This window comes from Coffea eugenioides, chromosome 2, assembly GCF_003713205.1.
Source record: "Coffea eugenioides isolate CCC68of chromosome 2, Ceug_1.0, whole genome shotgun sequence".
In the NCBI taxonomy this organism is placed as follows: Eukaryota; Viridiplantae; Streptophyta; class Magnoliopsida; order Gentianales; family Rubiaceae; genus Coffea; species Coffea eugenioides.
The window spans coordinates 67,425,729-67,449,507 of record NC_040036.1 but is presented as its reverse complement, the minus strand read 5'-3'; the positions used below and the strand labels follow the sequence as shown (position 1 = coordinate 67,449,507).

General features: G+C 35.3%; 1 protein-coding gene across 1 annotated transcript; it reads right to left on the bottom strand.

The window, feature by feature from the left end:
- Positions 1–10,105: 10,105 nt before the first annotated feature.
- On the bottom strand, positions 10,106–23,090 carry LOC113764130 (multisubstrate pseudouridine synthase 7). Its single transcript, XM_027308193.1, has 20 exons — positions 22,966–23,090; positions 22,563–22,641; positions 22,270–22,467; positions 21,959–22,170; positions 19,310–19,382; positions 18,828–18,884; positions 18,204–18,283; positions 18,051–18,113; positions 17,404–17,491; positions 16,601–16,703; positions 16,336–16,439; positions 15,388–15,461; positions 13,885–13,949; positions 13,551–13,723; positions 12,789–12,856; positions 12,639–12,699; positions 12,025–12,062; positions 11,676–11,744; positions 11,239–11,578; positions 10,106–10,610 (listed from the first exon to the last, which is right to left on the bottom strand). Exons 1-20 carry the CDS (start codon positions 23,046–23,048, stop codon positions 10,581–10,583), a joined length of 2,058 nt encoding a protein of 685 aa, XP_027163994.1. The 5' UTR covers positions 23,049–23,090; the 3' UTR covers positions 10,106–10,580.
- Positions 23,091–23,779: the final 689 nt, after the last annotated feature.

The following is a 23,779-nucleotide window of genomic DNA, read 5'->3' as shown; positions in this document are numbered from 1 at the left end:
ATTTTTTGTCATTCAATCTTTTAAGATTCTACTAGAGCTACAACTTTTAACTTTTTAGAAGCTACGTTTACATTGTAGAAGGAAAAAAGAAAGTAGAGAATTTTCTCTCTAAATTGGGCTTTATTGAGCTTGTTTTGGTACCTTTGGAGTCTAGAAAAACTACGTCAAAATATATCTTTCTCTAGGGTTCCCTAATTCATTAGTATAATGTCATTTAGTGTAATTGTATCCAATCTTTGTATGTAGCTAACATAGATGAAATTTAAGAATGAAGATGGAGAAATTGGAAGCTCATATGACAAGGACGACCTTTCTCCTAACTCTTGAATTCTTGTATTTGATTCATGTGTTTAGCTACAATATAAGTTTGGTTGTTGTTTTCTTATCTCTTATATTTTGTTAGTTTGTATACCTAGGGTAGGGATGACTTGCTATGATTGAATGTGATATTTTCTTGTATATTTGATGTTTAAATCTTGAGTAAATTATTTAACACTTTTACTATTACAATTATGATTAACTTATCAATAATTATGATTATCTAAAGGTGTTGTTTCATCAATGAATATTATATTCAATACTAGTTCATGGAAATGTTAAATCTAGGGAGTTAACTCGCTAATGTAGGGTTGCACCTCTGTGGCTTTAATCATGTAATTTCATAGAATTTAGTGAATCTATAGCTAGATTCTTCATCACAAAACGTGTGTGAGAGATAGTTATGAGCATTGTTGGTACATCGGCGAAAGTGAGTATCATGCATATTAGAGAATTAGCCATGACTTAGCCAAGATAATCAACTTTATTTAACCAGTAAATTTCACTTGTAAGAGTATATAGGAATTCTACAACTCTAGGTATATTTTTATTGTCATTTTTACTACTTTTAATACATATTTATTGTTTAAATTTACTTGCTTTATTTATAATAGTCTAAATAATAAAGGATTTGAATACCGCCGGTGCTTGACAATCTTCCTCATTGGATCGATACTTGAATATTCCCTATATACTCGTGTACTACCGACCTCCAACAACTCACAATCAACAAGATTCAAACACTCGTAGTAGTAGAAGTTTGAGTTATAGTTTGAACTTGCAGCAATAGAAGTTTGAGTTATAGTTTGAACTTGCAGCAGTAGAAGTTTGAGTTATAGTTAAGGATGGCAATGGAGCGGCCACCGCCCCGCGGGGGCTGTTGGGGCGGGGGGGGGAATTTTTTGCCCTCCCGTTTAGAAACGGGACGGGAGAGCCACCTGCTTAAAAAAATAAAAAAATAAAAAATATGTATATAATTATATATAATATTTAATTTAATTAGTTACAAACTTATGATAATAATATTATTAGTTATATGTATTATATAATATATATTAGTATATGTAATATAATTGATATTATCAATTATACTAATAATTATATATGACTACTAATAGAAATTATTAATTAGCTATACTAAATTTACTAATACATTTATACTAAATCCCTAATTGCATTTAATACAATAACATTTTTTTCTCAAAAAAAAGCACAAGCACAATAATGAATTAGTGATTGTATTTGTGCCAAAAGTAAAAACTTGACTACTTTAGTTGTATTTATTTCATCATGTTGGATTGTATTCAAATAACTTTTGTTTGATTGTTTTTATAAGTTTCAATTGTGAAATTACAATGAATAATAATTTGGTGATGTGTTGATATTTTAGTACCTGATTATTTGCTAAAATTTAACTATAATAAAATCATATAACAAATTTTTATTAGCCCCGCGGGGGAAGCAGGGCGGGGGGTGGGGGAGGGGTCCCCCGCCCCATTGCCATCCTTAGTTATAGTTTGAACTTGGAAGTAATTAGAGTTCAAACTGTGACGCCCCCACTTCTCCCTAAGGCGAACCAAAAGGTATCAGCGGGACGTCTGCCCAACTCTCGTCAGGACTCGGTACAATTCCCGTTTAAGCTTAATACAATAGCAACCAATACGACAAGACAAAGTAAGTAAGTGCGGAAACTTCCATAAATAAAATCCAGTCTTACACCACAAGTTCAAAATACATCAACTATCTAGCTCTTATATCAGATTCTCAAAAGGTACATCAATTCTCTAAATATACAATCAGCCAAAGTGTCTAGTCAGTTCCATTGGAAACCCTAATACAAAAGTGCATCCAAAGGTTTCTCCGAGTTACTCTCCATGTCCATTCCTGTTAAGGAAAACAAATCTATGGGGTGAGCAATTGCTCGTGAGGCCAAGAAAACACACATGCAAGCACGTTGTTCAAGTAACAATTCCATTTGACGAGTAAGACAATAATATTCAAGTAAAAAACAATTCGAGCTAGAAAAGTAAACAGAAACAATTCAAGGATATAGGAGCTTTCAGGAGCTATTTTTCACTTGCACGATCAAGAACCTCCACGAGTTGACACTCTGTCAATCGGGTAGGTTATAGTCCGTAGAACTTCATTTATCATGTCCCCGTTCACCGTTACATACCCCTGTACCGGGCCCGCCTGTCGCTTGTTTGAGGCAATACTGCTCGAGTATGCCCAGCAAAACCTCTCAATAGGTCAAGCTTATGTTTTCTCATGGTTCACCAAGGAGCCCGACCAAGCCCGTTCCGGCTCAAGTTCTAGGTTAACCAGTGAGAATTGGGCGTCCCCCATGATTTTTATTAAGAGTCGAGGAGATTCACTCCAATCGACTTATGCAGTCATAGCATAAATAATCACTTAAACACTTCACTTAATTCACTTAACAAGTCACCTCAAGCAATTCAAGCATTTCATGTCAAGTAATTCAAGTACACTTCACTTAAATGAAAACGAGTGCGATAAAGTACACACTCGACTCGGCATTTCCAAAATATTCGATATCAATAGGAATTCACACGTATCACGTATTTCACACACTTGACACTCACCAAGTAAAATAAAGAAGAAGTGTCACTCGAGAGTTCAGACGTCCACCGTGGGATCCTCTTGAAGGTCCTCTTGTGTGCCTGAACAAGTAATAATGAACTATTACACACTATCGCTTAAAACCCCTAATCATCGAAGAAGATTGTACACTTGTACAATCTAGAAAAATATCATGAAAATGAGCCTTAATTACTCGTAAATCGAGACTCAAAAGTGGGGTTTTAGTAATACAAGAAAATCTGATTTTTATCCTTAAAATCATTGGATGGAAGCAAGTAGGTATGAAGTCATGTAAATAAATTTCCAGACGAGCGATCGAAGACGGACTGAAACGTGACACGTCACAATCCGGCCAAGAACTGGCCGGATATCCGGCCGGATTCGAGGTAGAGAAGAATCCAATTTTTTTCAAATCTCACCACCAATCCGGCCAACTATCCGGCCAAGAACTGGCCGGATATACGGCCGGATTCTTTGAAAATGTTCCCGCGCGAATTTTTTTCAAAACGGTCAAGATTTATCGAATTTGAGGGCATTCTTTGAAAAATCATAACTCACTCTCTATAGGTCCAAAATTGGAAAAATTGGTACCGTTGGAAACTAGTTCTAAAGTACTAAAAGTTCTTAGAAGATACTTTTCCATGATTCAAAATGGATGACATTCAAATTTTGGCTTCAAGTTGTTGTTTTGGGCTATCAAGACAGTTTTGGGGTTGATTTTTGGCCAACTTTGAAAATTCGGCAAAATTCACACAATGTGAATTAGCCTCTCAAATTTGAAACTCAATTAGAGTTACAATTAAAGTTTAAAACACAATAAGTGGAACAAGAATCGAAGTTTTGAGCACCAAGATATAGCGGCTTAAAGTTACGGAAATTTCCTCACTAAACAAGAATTTTCCAGATTTAAAACATGAACTTTGAGGCTTTGGTTGGGCATCGAAATGGACTCGGAATGGCACCAAATTTGGCAGTATTATACTACCATATAAGGGTTATTGCTCTGTCAAATTTCATGCAAAAATTCGCATGGGAAGTAAGTTAAAAAAGTCACTAAAGTTTCAAGAATTTCTAAGGCAAATCTGCCTTGTACTTCAATTTTCCTTTTCTCAATCATTTGGCCAATGACAACATCTCAAACATGGTTCATTTGTGAAGACAATGTCTAAGAAACATCAAAGATACATTTAGTAGGTGGTTAACACCAACAATTTTAAAACAACAAGTCTCAATCAAGACTAGCCATTGGTCAGCCCCAGATTTTAGGGTTTTCAAGCAATGACGCAGTTCTGAAATTCAGCCACAACTCACTCAATTAAACTTGGAACTGGGTGTGGTTGGTGGCTTTGGAAACTACATTTATAGGGATAAAATATCTCAGAGGAAATCGTTTTGAAATTCTGTCCATAACTATCTCATATTCAAGCAATAATTTCCAGCACATAACAGGCTCTCTAACACAGCCGAGAAACAGGGCAGGTGAGTTTAAAAGGCTGGTACTGTTCACTCAAGTGGAATCAGGGGATGTATTTTATACCTTTGGAAAACTGGAAATGTCTAGTTTCTAATGCCACAAACGGCACTCGATTTCGATGTCGGAGCAAAGAGTTATGGTCGATTCAAAATCGCTGCCAGAGCAACTCTGGACAGTTTTCCAGCCATGAACTAAATTCGAAATTTAAACATTCACCCAACCAAATCAAGTGATTTTTGGTGGAAACTTTCCACACAACCTATATAACATATCTACATCAAAATCAAGTCAATTTAACCACAAAAATTCGCACCGAGGAGCTCGGAAAAGACAGGGCAGATTCGGCCCTTCAACATGCAACACTTCCTTTGATTTCCTTTTCACTTTTACCACTTATCTCTACTAGATTAACACTTAATCAACACAATTAACATTCAATCTCATCAAATCAGATCATCAAGTCCATTGTGGAATTTCATAGAGCCCACTCACAAGATTTCCAACAATATAGTGGTACCCACATCAAGTTACAAGCTTCTAAGTGCAATCTAACTTTCGTAAACTAAGATTCAAGGGTTTGATCATTTGTTACCTCCTTAGATGATAAATCCAGAAATTTTCGGTCCTTTGAAGCTCAAGAAAACCGTGGAAATGAAGCTCTTCTCCTAGCTTAAGATGATCACCAAGTGATTGTGAGTGTATGGTAGAAATTTGAGATGATTTGGTGTAAGTTTGAGTGAGATGAGATGAAGAAATTTTTGGGTCTTCTTCCTCCTTGGTGTTCAGCTGCTTGAGGGTGTGAGAGGGAGTGAAATCTGATGTAGTTAGCTTCTAAGGGAAGCTTAAGAGTTTGTGGCCCAAAATTGCTTTAAAATTCAACTTAAAATAATGCGCGTGCGCGCGCGTTTCGTGCTCGTTTCCTCTCGGGTTTGTTTCACTTGTGCCCTAAACCTTTAATGCACTTCCATTCATACTATTATTATTCACTCTTAATAGTCTAAAAATAAGGGTATAATATCCCTTAAATAATTGCGCGCGCGAAAACGCGTACTTCCGACTTGTGCGCGATAAAGCGAAATTTCTAAGAAATTCTTATAACGATGGTATAACTAACCAATATTTGAGTACTTAAACATAAAATACTTATTTTTAAGACTAATGTATAAGTCTTCAATCTCCAAGCTCATTGTACCCTCAAATCGATTATTGCCTCCAAACGCGAATTCACTATTCTCGCTAAACTAGTTTCCCAAAAATTAATTTTTATAACAAGTCATTTTAAAAATACATGTAAACCATAGTTCTATGTAATTGGGTCTAAAAAGGTTTAAATAAATTATTCGGAGCAAATGGGCTATTAAATATTTAAATAAGCTAGTAATAAGAGTTTAAAATAGGTAGATTTGCGAGTCCTCACATCAAACTCCCCACGCATCATCGATCTCACATCCCCCTTAAAGAAAGGGGTGAAAATTAATTTAAAAGTACCTGAAAATTTTTAAAAACACCCTAGTTTATTCAAAACCCACCCCAAATTCTCAAAATACTCTTTTTGTTTAGCTGATAAATTATGCCCGCAATCAGTTTTATGAAGACTTTGCCATAAAGAGACCTAGTTGGATCTGAAAAGTAAGTTTAAGAATTATATTAGCCAAAATTAAAATTTAGGGACTAAATCAACTTTAGTAAAAATGTTCAGGAGCGAAATTGGCCATTTATTCTCTGAAATCACTCCTTTAATTTGTCCTTTCAAATTTTCATTAGTCACCATCTCCATCTGTTGCAACAACTACCATCACTATCGCTTTTTATGCTTTATTTTGGTTTTAAAGTTAGGCAAATCTCCTATTAATTCTCATTTTGTTCACCTTTGTTCTTTTTATTTAGTCGATGAATTGAACTAGGATCTAAGAAAAATCTAGAAAAAAATAGTATTCAATGCTCGATTAACCTCATGTGTAGTTTCAAATAATTTTTTATACTGGAATTTTGATATTCTTAAACTGATATTCTCTAATTTCGCTAATCATCAATTTGTAGGATGTACTGATCATTATCATCGTGCTTTAACTTCTTCTTCGTTACTTTCAAAATACTTCCCAATCCCCTCACACCCTTGAGATTGCAAATCAATTTTTAGCATGGTCAATAGGTTCTGGGCCCTGGCTAACTGAAGCCGTCTGATCAGATATTCAGGCTTCGGCGGGAATCACCTGGAAAAAGAAATCCAAGCATGGGTTTTCAAAGGAGAGAAAAGTCGGGGGTGTATTCTTAGTAAAGCCCATAAACAGATGATCATGATCAAGTCTTTATACTAGGTGGTGATCATGATTAAATCTAAATGGTAAAAGACCTGGGAGCCCTTAAACTATTGTTATTATTTACTTTTGACCCATCATCTAAATTTTGTTTCCGATTGACCCTTAAACAATTAAATCTGCACACTTTCAGGACTTTCGATGACTTTAGGCATAAATTGGCAGGATCTAAAGAGCATTTTAGTTCATTCATAACCGCAGCATCGAACCAGTATCTAAAACCCTAAAAAAAAGACCCTTCAATTTCTTAAGCACACTATTAAATTCTTCTTCACAAATCCTCTGAAAATCGAGTTTTACCCATAAGAAAAAAACTTTGCACCATGCCTCGTATGTGGTGTTTTTTCCAGTAATTTAAAAGCTTCAGCTTTGCACCATGCTTCGCATGTGGTGTTTTTTCCCATCATTCAAAAGCTTCACTATCAAAATCTTTTGGGTAAAACTCGATTTTCAAAGGATTTGTGAAGAAAATTCTGATGTTGTGTTTAAGAAATTGAAGAGTTACCTCTTTTTAGAGTTTTTGATGCTGGTTCCGAAACTTCAATTACGAATGGACAAATATGTCCTTTAAATCCTGCCAAAGTTATGCCTAAAGTCACTGAAACTTCTTAAAGTGTGCAATTTTAATTGTTCAAGGGCCATCGAAAACAAAATTTAGATTAGGGGCCAAAAGTAGATAACTATAATAGTTCAAGGGCTCCCTAGGTTTTTTACTCAATCTAAATCTATTAAGATGAATTTGCCCTAATAACCTTATCGCGTGATTTGCTTTCCATCTCCTTAACATTATAATTAGACAGAATAGTCAAAAATTACAATTATAAGAGTTGAGTGATATTTTTGGCTAAAAAAATGGTTTAGCGGCCAAAAGACATAAAGTGTCTTGTCCAAACTAATGACAAAAAACTATTAAAGTGTCTTTCGACCCCATTATCAACTTTTAAATTTCAATTAAAGAACCATATCAACGGAATTTACAAAAATTAAGAAATAAAATTAATGTATTGTGACAATTAAGAATCCACAAGAGAAAGATAAATTTAAGGTGAAATTATATTCTCTTTTCCAAAATGAGTTTTTATAATATTATATTTTGAAGTGGGTTGCAAAAGCTAGAAAAAAATACCCAAAATAATGGAGGCAAATGAGATTTTTCAAATTCAAAGATGTCAAGTGATACTATCAGAAACCTCAAGGGAGGTTTTTAAAATTATCCCATTTATCATTTTTTACTTTGTACAGCTTCAAGCCAGATTGGGGTTGAATATCTCATCAGAGCAACCAAATGATTGTGCTTTACTTCGACCTTCCATAGCCGCCAACTCCTCCTTAGAGTCTATGGATGGCAATGAGTAGGGTAAAATTTGATATTAGCAGATATCTGACCCGATGATTAATCCAATTAGATGATGGGTTATCTGTTATCGTTTGATATTGTTTTGATAAAATAGGTTAGGATTTAGTATCAATGAGGGTAATCGATGGACAACTCGATAGGATTTGACAAGATGACTCTAAAAACCTGATACCTAATAAGTCTCAATTTTATCATCCAATAACAAAGTCTTAATTTTATAACACCATAACACAAAACTCTAAGCCAACTTGTTACGTAGTCCACAACCTACTTATTCTCTTTTAGTTTGTATTTTTTCCTCTATGTTTGTCTTATAGAGTGTTCATTGTCATGATTTATGTAAGGGATAATTTCATAAACCTCCCTGGAGGTTTTTAACATTTTCACTAGCCTCTCTTGAGGTTTCCAAAATATCAGATTCCTCCCTCATCAGGTTATTGAGCCCAATTCTTACATCAACTCCAGCAAAATGACATAATTACCCTGACAACTAATTAGATATTTCACAACTATGTTGACATGATTACTTAAATCATTAATTAGTAGGCTTAGTTGAAATAATGACAATTTAAAAAAAATAATTTTAATTTGCTATGGGCGCCAATTCCAGGCGCCCTTTTCTAATTGATGTACATGACTAAAGCAACATATCATACTTCAGGGTTGAATTAGAGGAAGGGAAATAGAGCTTTATCAAGGAAAAGGTGAGAATTCAAGAAGCTTGAAGAGGAAATTTGCTCTGATGAAAAGAGTGAAAAATTTTGGTAATTGTGAACATCTCAATGCTAGTTTCTAAGATTTTACTACTGTAAAATTTTGAAAAATTTTATAGTTTGGTTGCAGATTTTTAAGTTTGTTGTTGTTGATTATGTTTAATAATAACCCAACAAGTGATTAAATCATATCTTCGATGATGCATAAAATGGAAAATATGACATTATGTAGTTTATATTATGTTCTATGTGATTTACGTTTTTTTCTTTAGATTTCTAGGTAGTAGATTCTAGGGTTTTTTCCTTGAGTTTCTTGATTGTTAGTTTCATTATTATGGAACATAGGCGTGGTTTTGTATGAAATTGAGATATAGGACATTGGTTGTGGATGACTCCTAAATAGAAAAAGTGCTAATTGATGACCATTTTTTTTTTCTGATTTCTGGTTAGTTAATCAAGATAACTAGTATAGGGTAATTTCTATTACTAGAATTCACCTATATTGCTTGAACAAGCTATGTGTGTGTTTCTAGCTGTTGCAGCTACTCTTTTGATCTATTGTTTAGCTCATCCAAGACCCAACTCATGAATTGTCCTCTGTTGCTGCTTCATATTGTTGTTATATAGTCTTAGCTGCTTCATACTGTTGTTATATAGAGTCTTATGCATTGGCTATTGCAAATAGACGTTGTTACAAAGGGTTGCAAAAAAAAAAAAAAAAAAAATGGTTGGTTTCCACTTTTCAAACTACAATAGAAATCTTGCCTTTGCCATCAATTCTACTTATACGCTCTGTAATTTCATTCTTGTTGCAATAGGTATTGTATCAAATTAACTCACTAATGCAAATCTTGGGGGCAGTTGTGGAATCAAACTGTTTCTCTCTTGAAACCAATTTTATACTATTTATGTTTTTGAATTGGGTTGAACTTATTACTACTGAGTTTTAGCGAAGGTACCCCATATTTTGTAAGATCTAAAGGGAAGCCAATGAGACTATCAAAAACCTCAGGGGAGGTTTCTTGTTTGGATATTTGCTGTAATTCCTAAGCATTACAAGAAATGCCACTGCCTCACAGTTCCTGAATTATGTTCCTGTATTATGGAGGAATTTTTTGGCACTACATTTTTTTTGGTTGTGGTGGGGGGGTGGGGGAGAGGGATGCAGTGGTGGAATAGGTCTTTCTGCTAATCAGAGGCAAAATCAGAGACAACTCCCTCGTCATCCAAACAATTTTAGCCATCAAAATCCATTTCCAAAACTTCTGATCCGCAGATATCTTCCGCAATGCAATTCAAAGGCATCAATCTCTACGCAGATAACTTATAAATGATCCATCCATCAGCAATGGATTCTCTCTAAACTTCTTCCTAGTTAAGGGTTTTGACCACCTTTAAATTTCCATTGCATTTTTCACATACAAAGCTCTGGTATAGAGAAGTGCATTATATCCTCCACACTCCCAAATCCCTCCAAAAACCAATGGTCAAGGAGCAACTAAGGAAAACTTTATTCTTTTCAACGGTCCTCACCTCCTATAAATTGTCATTGCATTTTTATAAACAAAACTCTGGCGTAGGGAAGCTTCATACCATCTGCTCTCCCAGAACCTCTCAAAATCAACAGACAATGTGTAACTAGGGGGCCGAACAGAAATCTCTTTTGTCAAGGGTCCTGAATGGCATAGAAAAGTGCATCATACCATCTTGCATTCCCAGATCCTCCAAAAATCAACAGAGAAGGTTCAAATGGCCCAAAGGAAAGCCAAAACTTTCCCAATGTTCGGATTGTTTTGCCTTCAAGGGTTCAATGTCTTGTGAAACGCAACCTTCAACAGGCCAATGTTAGTATTCCTGGAGTGGCAGAATTGAAACGAAAATAACTGTTTCAATTAAAAAATTGGAACCAGTAGAACTATTGACAGAGAGTACATGGAAAAGTGTACATGATTATGACAGACTAGAGCTGGGTTCCATATTGTTGTGAAATATTATGCTTGAAACAAAACTAGATTTGAGCATCGTAAGCGAGATCTCATCTATTTCAGCACTTTACGCTTGTAGAAGCACAGACATGCACGTGCATGCACACACTGATATGCTTAAATGAACAAGGTCTAGTCCAGATGCAATTTAAGCTTTTAGATAAGCTCGTATTTCATCATAAGTCAAGCTTGGCACAGTATTCATAACACTAGCATATAATTCCTTGCGAGTTTGGGCATTCAGTCAAATTTCTCTCAACTTTTGGTGACCACCCTCTAGTGGTTTTGGTCCTCTACTCTTGGTTCATAATTTAGGAATTAACTGGGAGAGGGCCAGTTAACATTTCTGTTAGACTCAAAAGTTTAAGACTCTCCTTGTATTATTTAAAAAAAAAAAAAAAAGCGCCTCAATTACTTGCAAACAGAAAACTGAGAAAGCAAATGGCAAGCCAGCTTTTTACAAAATACGTACAGAAGTTGATGTCTTCAGCAGCTCCCTTATAGCCATTGTCGCGTAACCAGAAGCTGGAAGGGTAAAGCTCAATCTGAGAGCCTTCTGACTCTCCTCGATGTCAGCAGAATCATATACTTCAGTTTGGTGAGACCCTGCTCTATCACTTCCTGCCTCATCTTCAGCTGAATCCATGATGGCACTCACACATGATTGTCTTCCATTATCAATCAATTGTTCACCTGCCTTCCCATTCCCACAATCCTCCCCTCTGACATTTTTCAACTTTTGTGACTTGGAAATTAAGTCCATATCTGTCTCTGCTAAAGGAATGTTTCCATCTTTATAGGTGAGCAATTCCCTACAGAAAGAGAATAAGAAAATATCCACCATAATAAATTTGAAATGAACACCAGAGCCAAATAAATAAAAACAATCCTAAAGGGACACTGCCATACCATTCAAATTCCTTTGGCTTTAGAAATACCCGCCTGTAAGCTCCAGTAATGTTGGTTATTGAAAACTCCCTACAAGTAATCAGATTCTTCTAAGAAAGCAGACAAAAAGCAAGTACCAAATTGCAACACACAAGCAGGACAATAAGCAAGAGAGAAAGCATTCTCAAAAAAACTGATGAAGATCTTATGTAGAACAATTCTGATGATTGGATGCCGTCTAAGAAGGCACCTCAGCAGCATCAAGTTTGCTCAAGAGGTCATCCTTAGCCACTTTTCTAAGAGAACTACGGATGGAAATACTGAAATTCAGTACTTAGTCAAACACGAAAAAACCAACTAAATAACATACTTGACAGCATGCACGCTCTCTGTCAAGCCGATAGCGTCCTGAACAATATGATCAACTACAATCAGAGGAGGAAAAAAATAACACAAATGCAGTGAAATAGGAAATTTAAGTAATCCTAAGTGAACAAGATAAAGAATGATATCATGGAAATGTACTAATATTCTCAAGTTACCTGAATTAAAGATGGCAAAAAAAACATGGGTGACACAAGAATTACCCACTAATCCCACCATTCTTTTTGAGAACTAGGAAAAACCAATAAAATTCTCCAAAACACTCAATGCCTAAACTCTTTTCCCTTTTTTCTAACTCTTCAGGTTTTATTTCAATACTTTTAAGTAATTTAGGACCCAAGGTAAAGTAATTTTCATCCAAATCCCACGTACATTAAGAGGTTGTAATTTATTAAAAATTTGCACACTACTTTGGTAAATCCACTAATCTAGGCTGAAAAAGCACTAGTTAATCACTTTAGTCCTTTCATAGATTACGAAGCACATCAGAGGTTCCACACCAATCTGAGTACTTCGAATAGCAACACTTGGGTAATAGCAACAAAAATCTATCTCCGAGCACCAATAATTGTGTACCAAATTCTGACAAAGATAACGTACCTTCTTTGCTAAGTCACAATAAACTTCTTCAATATCGTTCATTGGATAAATCACTTTTGACCTGCCATTAGTAAAGTTTCAAATGCAAAAGGAACTAAGCAATGATCTATAGCATCAGTGAAGAGAAAAAGTATTCAAGTTTTCTCCTACCCTGGTAAAGGAAGGACAACATCATCTACCGTGTAAGTCCCAGCACTTAAATCTTCCTCAGTTATCACCTGCAAAATAGCACTTTACTGTCTTACATCTGCAAAATAGCACTTTACTGTCTTACATCTTAATTTTAAAAAGAAAAGGCAAACCTTAATAAAAAAAAAAGTTGCAAGAAAGAGAGAGCAATTCACAGAGCAAGCAATGACAGCACTATACTAAAAAATAATTAGGTCACTTTTGTCAAAACTTCATCTCGATAGACATCAGATAAGATCATCTTCAACACATTGTTATCCAGTCCATGAAGATGATTCTGACTTTGACTGGTTCACTTCCAAACAGAATCCACACCATCAAGAAATAATCTCCATTTATATATTGAATCCAAAACAAAAATCCACATAGAATATGATCAAGTTAAACTGGTGAGATTCAAGAGGGCTTCATACCATTGCATTGCAAAACCACAACCAACTAATAGGGTTGCATGGCAGCAACTATCTACCATCTCAATTCTGATTACTTCTTTAAAGTAAAAAGAGATCCACTCAATAAAATAGGTTTCAACATCGGCAGGTGGCATGCATTTTCTAATGCAACGTATAAATAATAGCAAAAAGTGACTTCTGAATGATTATAAAATTGATCATTTCCTCAAAATGCTGAATGATGCAGACAGTTCAGGTTCCAGACTTCTCCAACTTAAGTTAAGAGACCCAGGAAGCAAAAAATTAAGACAGTGACAACCTAAATACTTGCCTTTACTGTTACATCTTTTTCTTCTGGGAGGTCAGCTTCTGAGATTTCATCTATATGATTAGAGGTGTCATTTGAGCTACCATCTTCAAATTCAGAATAATTGGCCCCCCTTTCTGCTTCACGACAATGTTCTTTGCAATACACCAAGTCCCCCAACACAACATGATCAATTCCTGGAACATGATCAGTCCCAGAAAGAGGAAAGAGAAGCACAACATAATTAATCTCATAGAGATATAATATAAGAAGAAATTAAAAAAAAAAAAGCAGAAAATCACAAATAGCCACTGAATCAGCCAGATGGCTCCAAACGAGAACCTAGAGAAATACACACCATATTTTTGCACTCTCATACTAGCTGCATGGTTCCAAAGATAGCTTTGATAACTATGTATGTACCTGAAAAGCAAAAACTATCTTTATGGAACTTATAAGCACCACTAATATCTCACTATTTAGATATAAAAGATCATTCCCATATGCATAAAATTGAGAATGGCTTGTTAAGTGTATGACCAGTATGAAGAGGAAGTCAAAGCCGAAGCCCACAGGCAAATTAACGATCATATTCCTATCCTAGAAAAATTTAAGTGAACAACACAAACAATAAGAAGAAGTGGTAGGCAAAATATTGACAAATGAGCAAAAATCATGACTCCTATTAGCAAATAGCAACTTGTTATATATTACTTCTATAATTTGTAACTAGTTCTCATTGGGAAAGAGACAAATTAGCATGAAGAAGTTCCTAGAACATTCTACTAATAGCATGACTATTAGGACGCAAATGTGCTGCACAAAAATAATCAATATAATGAAACTGCAACAGAGAACCACAATGCAGCACTGCACAATTTAGCAGATTACTACACAAAGCATTCATGATCTGCACAAAAGAGGGAATCCTTTTTCTACAGATAGAAGAAAGTATAGCAGGAGACATAAAGGGGGAGAATTCACAAGAAAAGTTGACACCAAGAAGTTATTCACTTTCCAGATTTCAGTTAATGTAACTGCAAGCCATATAAGAATAGGCTGTAGATGACTTCTCTCAGATTCGAAAATTAGAAAAAAAAAAAAAATATGGCCAAGAGATGCCAAAGAAAAAATTCTCTTCTTTGTTACCCATGGTAAAAATGTCTTTCATCAATGTAAACCTTAGATGTTGCAAACTCTGCTTAATGATATATATAACAATTTCAATTGCATGTCAAGTATCCCAAGCACAATCTGTGATTGCCATATGGTGCTCCCCACTGTAAAAGGAGACACCAAAAAGTTGAGTCTAACAAGAAACAAACTCATTTAAAATAAAAGCAAACCAAATTAAATGTCTTCCATCATAAACATGAAGCATGCTTTATATGACAAACCAAAATAGCTAAAAGCAACAGAAAAGAATAGGTTGTATAGTCACATCTAAAAATCTATTTTCAGAACTCTGGGGAAGGTCAGTGCTTCTGACAATGGAAAACAGGAAAAAGAGTAGCATTTGCTCACAAACCATACGTCTTTCTCCCTACAGCACATTTACAAGTTGATATTGTTAAAAAATGGCAACGACTACCATATGCAATTACTGCACCAATAAGGCACCAATTCAGTTTCAGTCTTAGAGAAGCCAATAAGCTTGTCTTCGCTTGCTTACCACACAAAATGTAGACATTGGCTCAAGGCTGATCATATATCAACAGATGCTAATACTCGTGAGAACCCAAACATACATTTAGTAAGAAACTAAGATATACTACTTGGAACTCATTTAAAGTATATTTCCAGACATCTTTGCATTTAATTAACGAAAGAAGGAAGGAAATTTATTTTCTTGACCACTTACATCATTCTAAGCGTCCTAGGTATAGATTTTAGGGCTTGTAAGTAGTTCCCTGGACTTCTCTTCAGACGCTGAAGCTGTATAGAATTTAGAAGCAAAAGCTAGTAATGAAGGTCAAGATGATGATTCTCATGACTATTTGTCACAAAAGGCATCCAGAACAATAAATAAAAATAAATAATCATAATAATTAAAAAGAAAGAAGAATGGCACAATCAACAGTGCTGAATAACACCATATAAAAAAGCCATACTCATCAGAAGAAGAAACCACCTTAAACGCATGCTAAGGCTCCCCTTTTCCCTTTACTTTATTCATACTAGACAACAGATGTTCTAAAATAAATGGTTAATAATTTGTTTTCACCAATAGACTACTGCTGATTAAACACTCAAACCTTCAGTTAATACTTTTTTTGTCACAGGCTGACGAAGGGGTAACCTATAGTCAGAGAGAAGCCCTCTCATTTCTTTATGTTTATGGAAAGCTTAAAGAGTCTCAACATTGTAAAAAGAAAGAATTAAAAGAAAGCATAGAGCAAAGAGGAAAACAGTGCAACATGTTCAATATTTACATTAATCAATTCTTGTATGAGATTGTAAGCTTAGTTCTCCATCATTAGAAACTCTATCCATGATGCTGCTGCCCTATTTTTCCTGGTGATGCTACATAGTAAGTTATAGAAGAAGAGCAAAGTTGAAAACACAAAAAGCTAGAAAAGTGGATGTAGGGAAGGCAAAGACAACCCAAGGATTCCCTTAATGCAGAAATACACATTCCACTAAAAATCACTTTAACCATTTTGAATATACTAAACCTGCGTAGTTTGAAACTCACAATGAAAAGCATCAAGAAATGAATGACAAGAAGGAAAACCAGACTGAGCCACTAGAAACAGCAAAAATGACCCAAACGAAGAGAACAAGCAGGCATCAGTAGTTTGAAACTTACTATTGCCCTTTCAGCAACTAGATGGCGAGGTAATTGCCTTAGCGTCCCTTCAATATCCCCAGTATCCTTATAATACTCCCTTACCTTTCCTACAGCTTCCTTCTGTGTTAAAAAATCTAAGCTAAAAAAAACAAGTAAAAAGTGCTGCCAAATTGCAAGTAGCAGGTTAAACAGCATATTGAGCTTCATACAGATGTGCTATTTCTACTCCTTTTTTAGGAAGAAGGAAGTTTGAGGCACATTTAAAATATACTACAAAGGATATCCCCTTCTCTTGGATCAAGGATCATGTCGACCGCATTCTTCCACTCCCCACGCAGCAAGGTAGCTCCAATAAGGTGGGTGGGGACAGAACCACTTCCAAATCTCTGAATCAAATCCCATATCATGAAAGGCAAACAAACTTTACAAATACATATATACCTGATATGAACTTCCACATCTTGTTTATCAAAGTACGATGGTGAATTAGATATTTTATTAACAGCGATAGGGAAATGTGGTAAAGGAAAATACTTAACCCTCATGTTTACCAATGTTAAGCAAAGGATGGAACTAGAAGAAGGGCAAAAAAATCAATTAGACTGCAAACTAACAGGGATGAGGTAGAACATTTTTTTGGAAAACTAAGTTGCTCGTATCACCTCACTGAAACACATGATCTTCCATCAGGATACACAATCAAATACACAAATATCTAATACTAAAGCTGGGCAAAACAATTAATGATCCACATCAGGCATTTATCTCCAACATGTTACTGCATCTGATGTCAAATTGATTGATCATGGTAAATCGCCATTCTCTATCCCAAAATTCAGAAACTATCAAGGTCAAATTATACTTAGACAGTTCAGGAAGGAAATTTAGGGTAGTTAAAAAATAATAAAATAAAATAAAAATAAAGTAAAACACCAAAACATGATCATTTAAATATAAGCATGAGGACAGGAAGAGGTCATCTAATACATATTAGCTAGGACATCAATGTAATGAAAAGAATGGGCAATGGAGGACTGTAAGCTTGAATCAGGAAAGAAGAAGAAACAAGAGCAAATAAAGACATACCTGCAAGCCAAAGTAGTTAATGAATCCAAGCTTTCCCAATGCATTTGCAGATGCTTCTATAACAGCTTCGGATTCTGCAACCACTCCCCTGTAAAATTGTTTATTGGACAATAATATTAACATGTTCCAGAAGCTATAACAATTAATGCCACTTTTAATAATAATACAAGTAAGGAAACAAAAAGGAAAATAAAAACGAAAAATATTTTTTATTTTCTTGTAAGTAGTTGATAGCTTTTGATTTTCATCAAGTAATGCAAGACTTCAGTAGATGGACGGTTCTGTGCATGTTCTCCACAAAGGGTATTTACTCTTTATGCACAGTAAAGTAACAACAGATATATCTAGCCCTACAAACATTTGTCTGTATTGCAGCAGCAAAAAGCTGTGTTTAATTACTTGAATCTCTTGAGTCTTTCCTAATCCTTGAAGCTACTCCCTACCAACACTATTGTATTTACCTCTTCATCAATCTTTTAAGCATCATTGTTATCTGTCATTATTTTCCTTCTCTATTTCTTACTAGACCACCCTCCTACATCAGCAAACCCAGGCAACAGGGGTACTGTATATATGAAGGTACGATCATTTTGTACTGTATAATCTGGCACAGGTGTATTAAAGCTACACAGTATGCATATCCTTACCTTAATGTGACTGTAAAACGATTGCCATGAAGCTGACCGAGAAGAAGCCCATCATTAACATGACTATCACAAGGATTCAATTGTCAATCCAAAGTTCCAAACTCCACAAAAGTAGATAATATGAAAAGCAAAACTGCAATGTTTTTATCTCACCAAAAGTCTCCAACTTTGATACCAATTAATCTTTCATTGAGTGCAGCTAATCTATTTGCTCGCTGCTTAAAAACAGTTACCTGAAATTTTTAAACAGGAAGATGTGAAACTTGATCTCTATGCAAAGTAGAATGAAAATATCATAAAAGGAAAGAACTTAAAAAGTTCAAAAGTAACAGACCCATAACACAGAAGAGCATGTTATAAGCACTATTGTTAATGTGGAAAAGCTATGATTGGTAATATGTATGTAAGAAACTAACTTAACTATTAAATGAAAATAAAAACAAGAAGAATAAAAAGAATAGCAATCTCCCAGCTGTCATATGCTTTGAAAAGGATGCATCACAATCCCATACAGCATTCCTCAGTTTCATTTTATTTTTTTTATCCAAAGATTTATTACCTCTGAGTCCAAAAAGAAGCTAACTTAAAGGGTGTCCCAATTCAATCTTGAATTGGCAAGAAGATAGCTTAAATCAGTGTCAGCACAAAATAAATGCTTTTTCCTGATACTCAAATGGAACAAATGAACATCAAGAACAAAAGTAAACCAATGCCAACCATGAAAACTGCAAGCAAAGAAAATAAATAAATATAAAAGAAAGAGAGATATCAGATTACCCTTTGAGTTGATATGGAGCGCTTATCCTTTGTACCAGCAAATCCAAAGGACCTTGGCTGCCAGGAAGAATAACAAGCAACTTAAAAGATCCACAAAAAACAATATAAGATCCAGTTTTTATTGATACATCAATTTCATGAGGGCTAAAATTTTGTAAATATTTTAGTGTTGTCAAAGAACAGCACATAGAACATTACAGCCATGCACAATGTACACTAGGATGTGATACATCCAAGAGCTAGATTCAACGTAGCTTTAGTATGCATTGGCAAAATAATCACAACCAACATTCACAAATTGAACACTAAAAATGTACTAGCTGAAGGTAAAGGTGACAGGAAGAAAATACCATCCAACTAATAGGTACTTGAAAAGGCAACTAGAAAAAGAAAAATATGATGAAGAGATTGACCACAGACAGTCAACATGAAATTGCTCTCTGATATGAAAACAAGAAAGCATGTGAATACACATCATATACCTGAATCCCAAGCATCTTGCCAATAAGCCCTAGTGCCTCCTGTGTGTCCTTGTTTTCCTTGTAAAGATGAAACCTGAGAGTTTAAAGTAACAAATCCACTCAAGATGTTTCCCAACTGCAACAAACATCATAGAGACTTCCTAAGTATCAAAACGAAGCCAAGCGACAATCATTTATGAACCACCAGGCATTATAAAATTGTTTCCTTTTCTTGTTCAATGATGCAAAACAAGCATTATCTTTTGATTGGAACCCATGAACACCTTCAGTAACCATTTTAAGTTGCTTGCCTACGAATAAACTAAGGAATAGTCCAGCTTGCTACTCATGGAGATAAATCATGGTAACCTCTAAAAAGATTGTAGTATTACAATAGCCCAAAAGCTTTACTCACCAAGAAGCATAAGCATGTCAAGTTCCAGAGGAAACCTAAAAGGAAGGAGAAAGTGCAAGGCATTTCAGAACTTAAAAGCCTGGCTAAGTGAACTGCCTGTTCTATATATCATATGAGAGAAAAGCTCATCTTTCACATATTGGGAAGCTGGCCTTCATTCTTCCAATTTCACCCAATGAGACCACTATACTCACATAGTGTACTGCATATTCTGCAAATCCTATTTTATTAAATATAAGAGAAAAGCTCTTCTTTCACATAGTGGGAGGCTGGCCTTCTTTCTTCCCAGTTCACCCAATAAGACCTCCATCACTCATTTAGTGAACGAGCCTGAGGACCCTCATAAAGCCCCCTTTTGCCTCATCCCAATCCCCCTGAAAAAAGGATGAAGTAGCTGATCCCTCTTATTACTATTACTTGGGTGGAATCAAAGCCATGGCACCAGAAAGTTAACAAGATTTCAGCTCTTCCCCTCATCATTAGCAAGAAAACCACTAAAATTCATAATTTAAGGAAAGCGCTTCTTGTTGTCTTCTCTTATTCAACCACATTGAACCGAAAAAAGTCTTTCCAAAATGCTGATGCAATTATATTGCAGACAATTGTAGCTGGCTTCAGCAGAATAAAACCTATCGTTGAAAGTGAAGGAAATGAACAGGGCAAAGGTATGGAATTTCACCCAAAGATTTGGAAATCATTGACAACATCAAACAGGAAGAAATTTCTTTGCCCCTGTGAACTAATACCTTCTTTACCATAAAACATTAGACAGATTCTCATAAAATCTAAAGTTCAACAGCAACTTCTTGAAAATTTATGTATCTAAAACTGTTGAATACTTTGACATTATTTGGCACCTTAGAATCATTCATTTTAAACCTTCAGGAGAAGAAGATACCACTCAATTCTAGAAATTCAATAAACCCACATTCTGAGGCCAATTGTCAGATTAATTCAAGTGCTGCCTCAAATAGTTGTCCAACTTAAGCATATGATTAGTTACACTGAGATGGGCAGTATATCATACATAAGTTCATCCAGCTGTCTTTTCTCCTACACATTAGGCCCTAGCCAGTAATTGCTGCTTAACAATTTGCTGATCTTCTTGCCTCTTAAAGGTTTACTTCTTCTTTGAAGGATGCAAAACTATAGAAAAACAATACATACCAATACCAAAACACAGATAGTGTCATGCCAAATGCAAACGTATTCAATCAGTAAAAATAGCTACCAAAAAAAAGGAAAAGAAAAACATTCAAAGTAGAATCTGAAACAAGATGATAAAGGCTCCATGGTAACCAACAATTAACTTGAATCAGCCACTATATATCTCAAGAATGTGGAGGACAAATCTAACAGGAGGTCAAATGCATGTGAAACAAGGACAATTTTGCATCTTGAACCAGTAGACAGAATTTTAAAAAGCCCTCCTGATCTAGGTTAGAAGGTTCTTACCAGTTGAAACAGCATTATAATTTGGGCCACTCACATGACGGAGCTAAGAATGTATTAGGAGAATTATTAAATACTTGTAACCTGACAGAATCATGGCTATTGTCACCAATAAAACACTGATTTTTACAAGTCTCAAGGTTCAAAAAAAAATAGCAAGTAATAATAAAGGGCAGGCAAATAACAGAGTGAATTATGATTTGAAGGCTCAAGCCATCTAGTCGTGCTTTAGAACCAAGTGAGCATTGAGTTTCAAGTTGTAATAAATCACTACAATACTCCTCAAACTGTCACCTGAAATCCAATTGAATAATTGATTGGCATCTCTTGAAGCCCCCGAAAAAAAAAAAAAGAAGATGCCAACTATCTTGCTACCCTAATTGAAATTTCAAAGGAAACTTGATCCCAATTTTCCCCTCTAATAAAAAATATGCAAAATACTTCAGACTTCATATCCACATGTCATTTATCATCCCATTCTCATACACAAGGAGCCACTGACTCTCAGAAATTTTCACTAAGTTGAATAAGATCCACCCCATTAGACCTTCATTCATAATGCACTTCAATTATCTTCCTCCAGGAGTGAATAGATGTTTTTTCTACCAGTATTTTGAATGCACCTGAAGACATCCTTTTCGCTCATTGATTCTAATCATTTAAGCCCACTTTTCAGATGCAGTGTAAAGAATTCTATGTTAATCAGTGTCCATTTTCCAAATTGTGAAAGAGAAGTAAAGAAAGGAAATATAATCATCTGATTCAAGGAATTTTCCAAGACAAAAGTGAAAGTAATTTATCACCTTAAGTATTTCCCGAGATGCTCTGGCCAATTGTCAGAACCTCTACCATCATAAGGTTTATCATCTCTGTCTTTCCTTTTCTTGAAGCTGTGCCTTCCATGACTCTTTCCCCCATTTAACCTTACTCGAATGCACTTTGATGTGGCATCTGGTCCATCTATTGTGTCAGTGACAAGGAATTTCAATTTCTCTTTAAAGAAGTTATGCACTGCCTGGAAAGCATCCATACACCATTAAAGGAAAGAAAAGAAACCTGGAAGAAAAATACTTAATATACAAAATATCATTGGAAAATTTTTTTCCAAACTAACCGTTCGGTGGGACTTATCAGAACTTGGAGATAGTACAATGGGCTCAATCTCAACCCCACCACCAGAAACAGTCTGATCTAATAATGCTTTCAACATGTCAGCATTGAAATCACCAGCAAGAGCTCTAAAAGATCCTATCTCAGCATCATAATTCTTGTTTGGCTGATCAGCTACCAATACTTCCTTTTCTTCTACAAGCTGATTGATCAAATCATTAAAAAATTTCATCAACACAATTGTATCCACAAATACAAGAAATACACCAACAAAAAACTACAAAGTCAGCATTGTACCTCAGCTGGAGCCTCCAATGAGGTCAAATGAACAACAGTACCTTCCAAATCCACTTCATTTACGATGAAATCTGAGTACCTGAACATTAACATAACTAAAAGTAAGAACTAACCACATTTCTATTATCCCTTGCATACACTTAAAAAATTTGAAATTTAAAATCAAACCCGAGAAATAAAATTTCAATCTTTTTACTGATCAACATGAAGGTACCATTTCTTGAGTCTTACATTAGAATCCATAACACACTCGACTAACAACCAAAACCCAATAACTAAAACATATAAAGAGAACGAAAAAATCATGTATTTCCAAGAATCTTTAAGTTTCTGGGCTTAGCATTGGGAGGAATTATACCAGAAAGATGGTATTTTTTTGTGTTGAAGGAGAGAGGAAACCAACCTTTGTTTGAGGATTCCACGAAACCCCGGAAGCTGAGAGATGTAGCAAAAGATTCCAACATCAGATTCATCAATGGATTTCATTCTTGATGATATTGCAGAGTGGCTGTAGTACCCTTTAGAAAAACTGCAGCAGGGTTTTACCTTTCGGTGTTGCAGCATCTACTGCAGGGCTTTAGAAGGGTTAAAAAAAATTGGGATAATTTCAGAAACCTCCCCTAAGGTTTCTGACAGTCTCAAGGACCTCCCCTGAAGTTCCGAAAATCCCTTATACCTCCCCTAAAACTAAGTAGATAGTATCAGATTCAACCCAATTGAGGTGGACAATGAATATAAAATGTGTTTCAGGAGAGAGAAAATAAAGAAATACCTCTGCCCTCAAGATTGTCATTAGTGAGGATGTTTAGGTTGAAAATTTCAATGGAATCTAGTTCCTTTGAAATTTCAAGGGGCGTATGTGAAACTGATGGAAAAAGGTAAGGATGTATTGCAAGAAATTGTGTTCTGCTTCATGCCAACGGCTCTCAAAGCAGTTCTTTGTAACGGTAAAAAGAAACAGCCATGTTGCTTTGGAGCTCTATATAATTGCCTACTGGAGTTGTAAGAGAAAGCATTGGATGTTGTTGGGTTGTGGCTGAGGTTTCTGCAAAAGTGCTCATACAAGTATAAGCTGAACTACCTACAAACAGATACACATGGCTTCGTCAAGCCTGGTAGATTCATCATGGAATTCTCCAACTTCATTTTCAATAAGAAATAGATATTGTCATTGTCATCGGAAAGCAAGCATTAAGATTTCTGAGAGCAGGAGGAAT

Excerpts from the sequence above, each read along its gene's own strand:
- LOC113764130 (XM_027308193.1), bottom strand. The coding sequence starts at position 23,048 with ATGAAATCCATTGATGAATCTGATGTTGGAATCTTTTGCTACATCTCT. Across the intron at positions 15,462-16,335 it reads TAGTTGCTGAAAGGGCAATA|CTTCAGCGTCTGAAGAGAAG; the intron begins GTAAGTTTCAAA and ends AATTCTATACAG. Across the intron at positions 12,700-12,788 it reads GTTGTCCTTCCTTTACCAGG|GTCAAAAGTGATTTATCCAA; the intron begins GTAGGAGAAAAC and ends TACTAATGGCAG.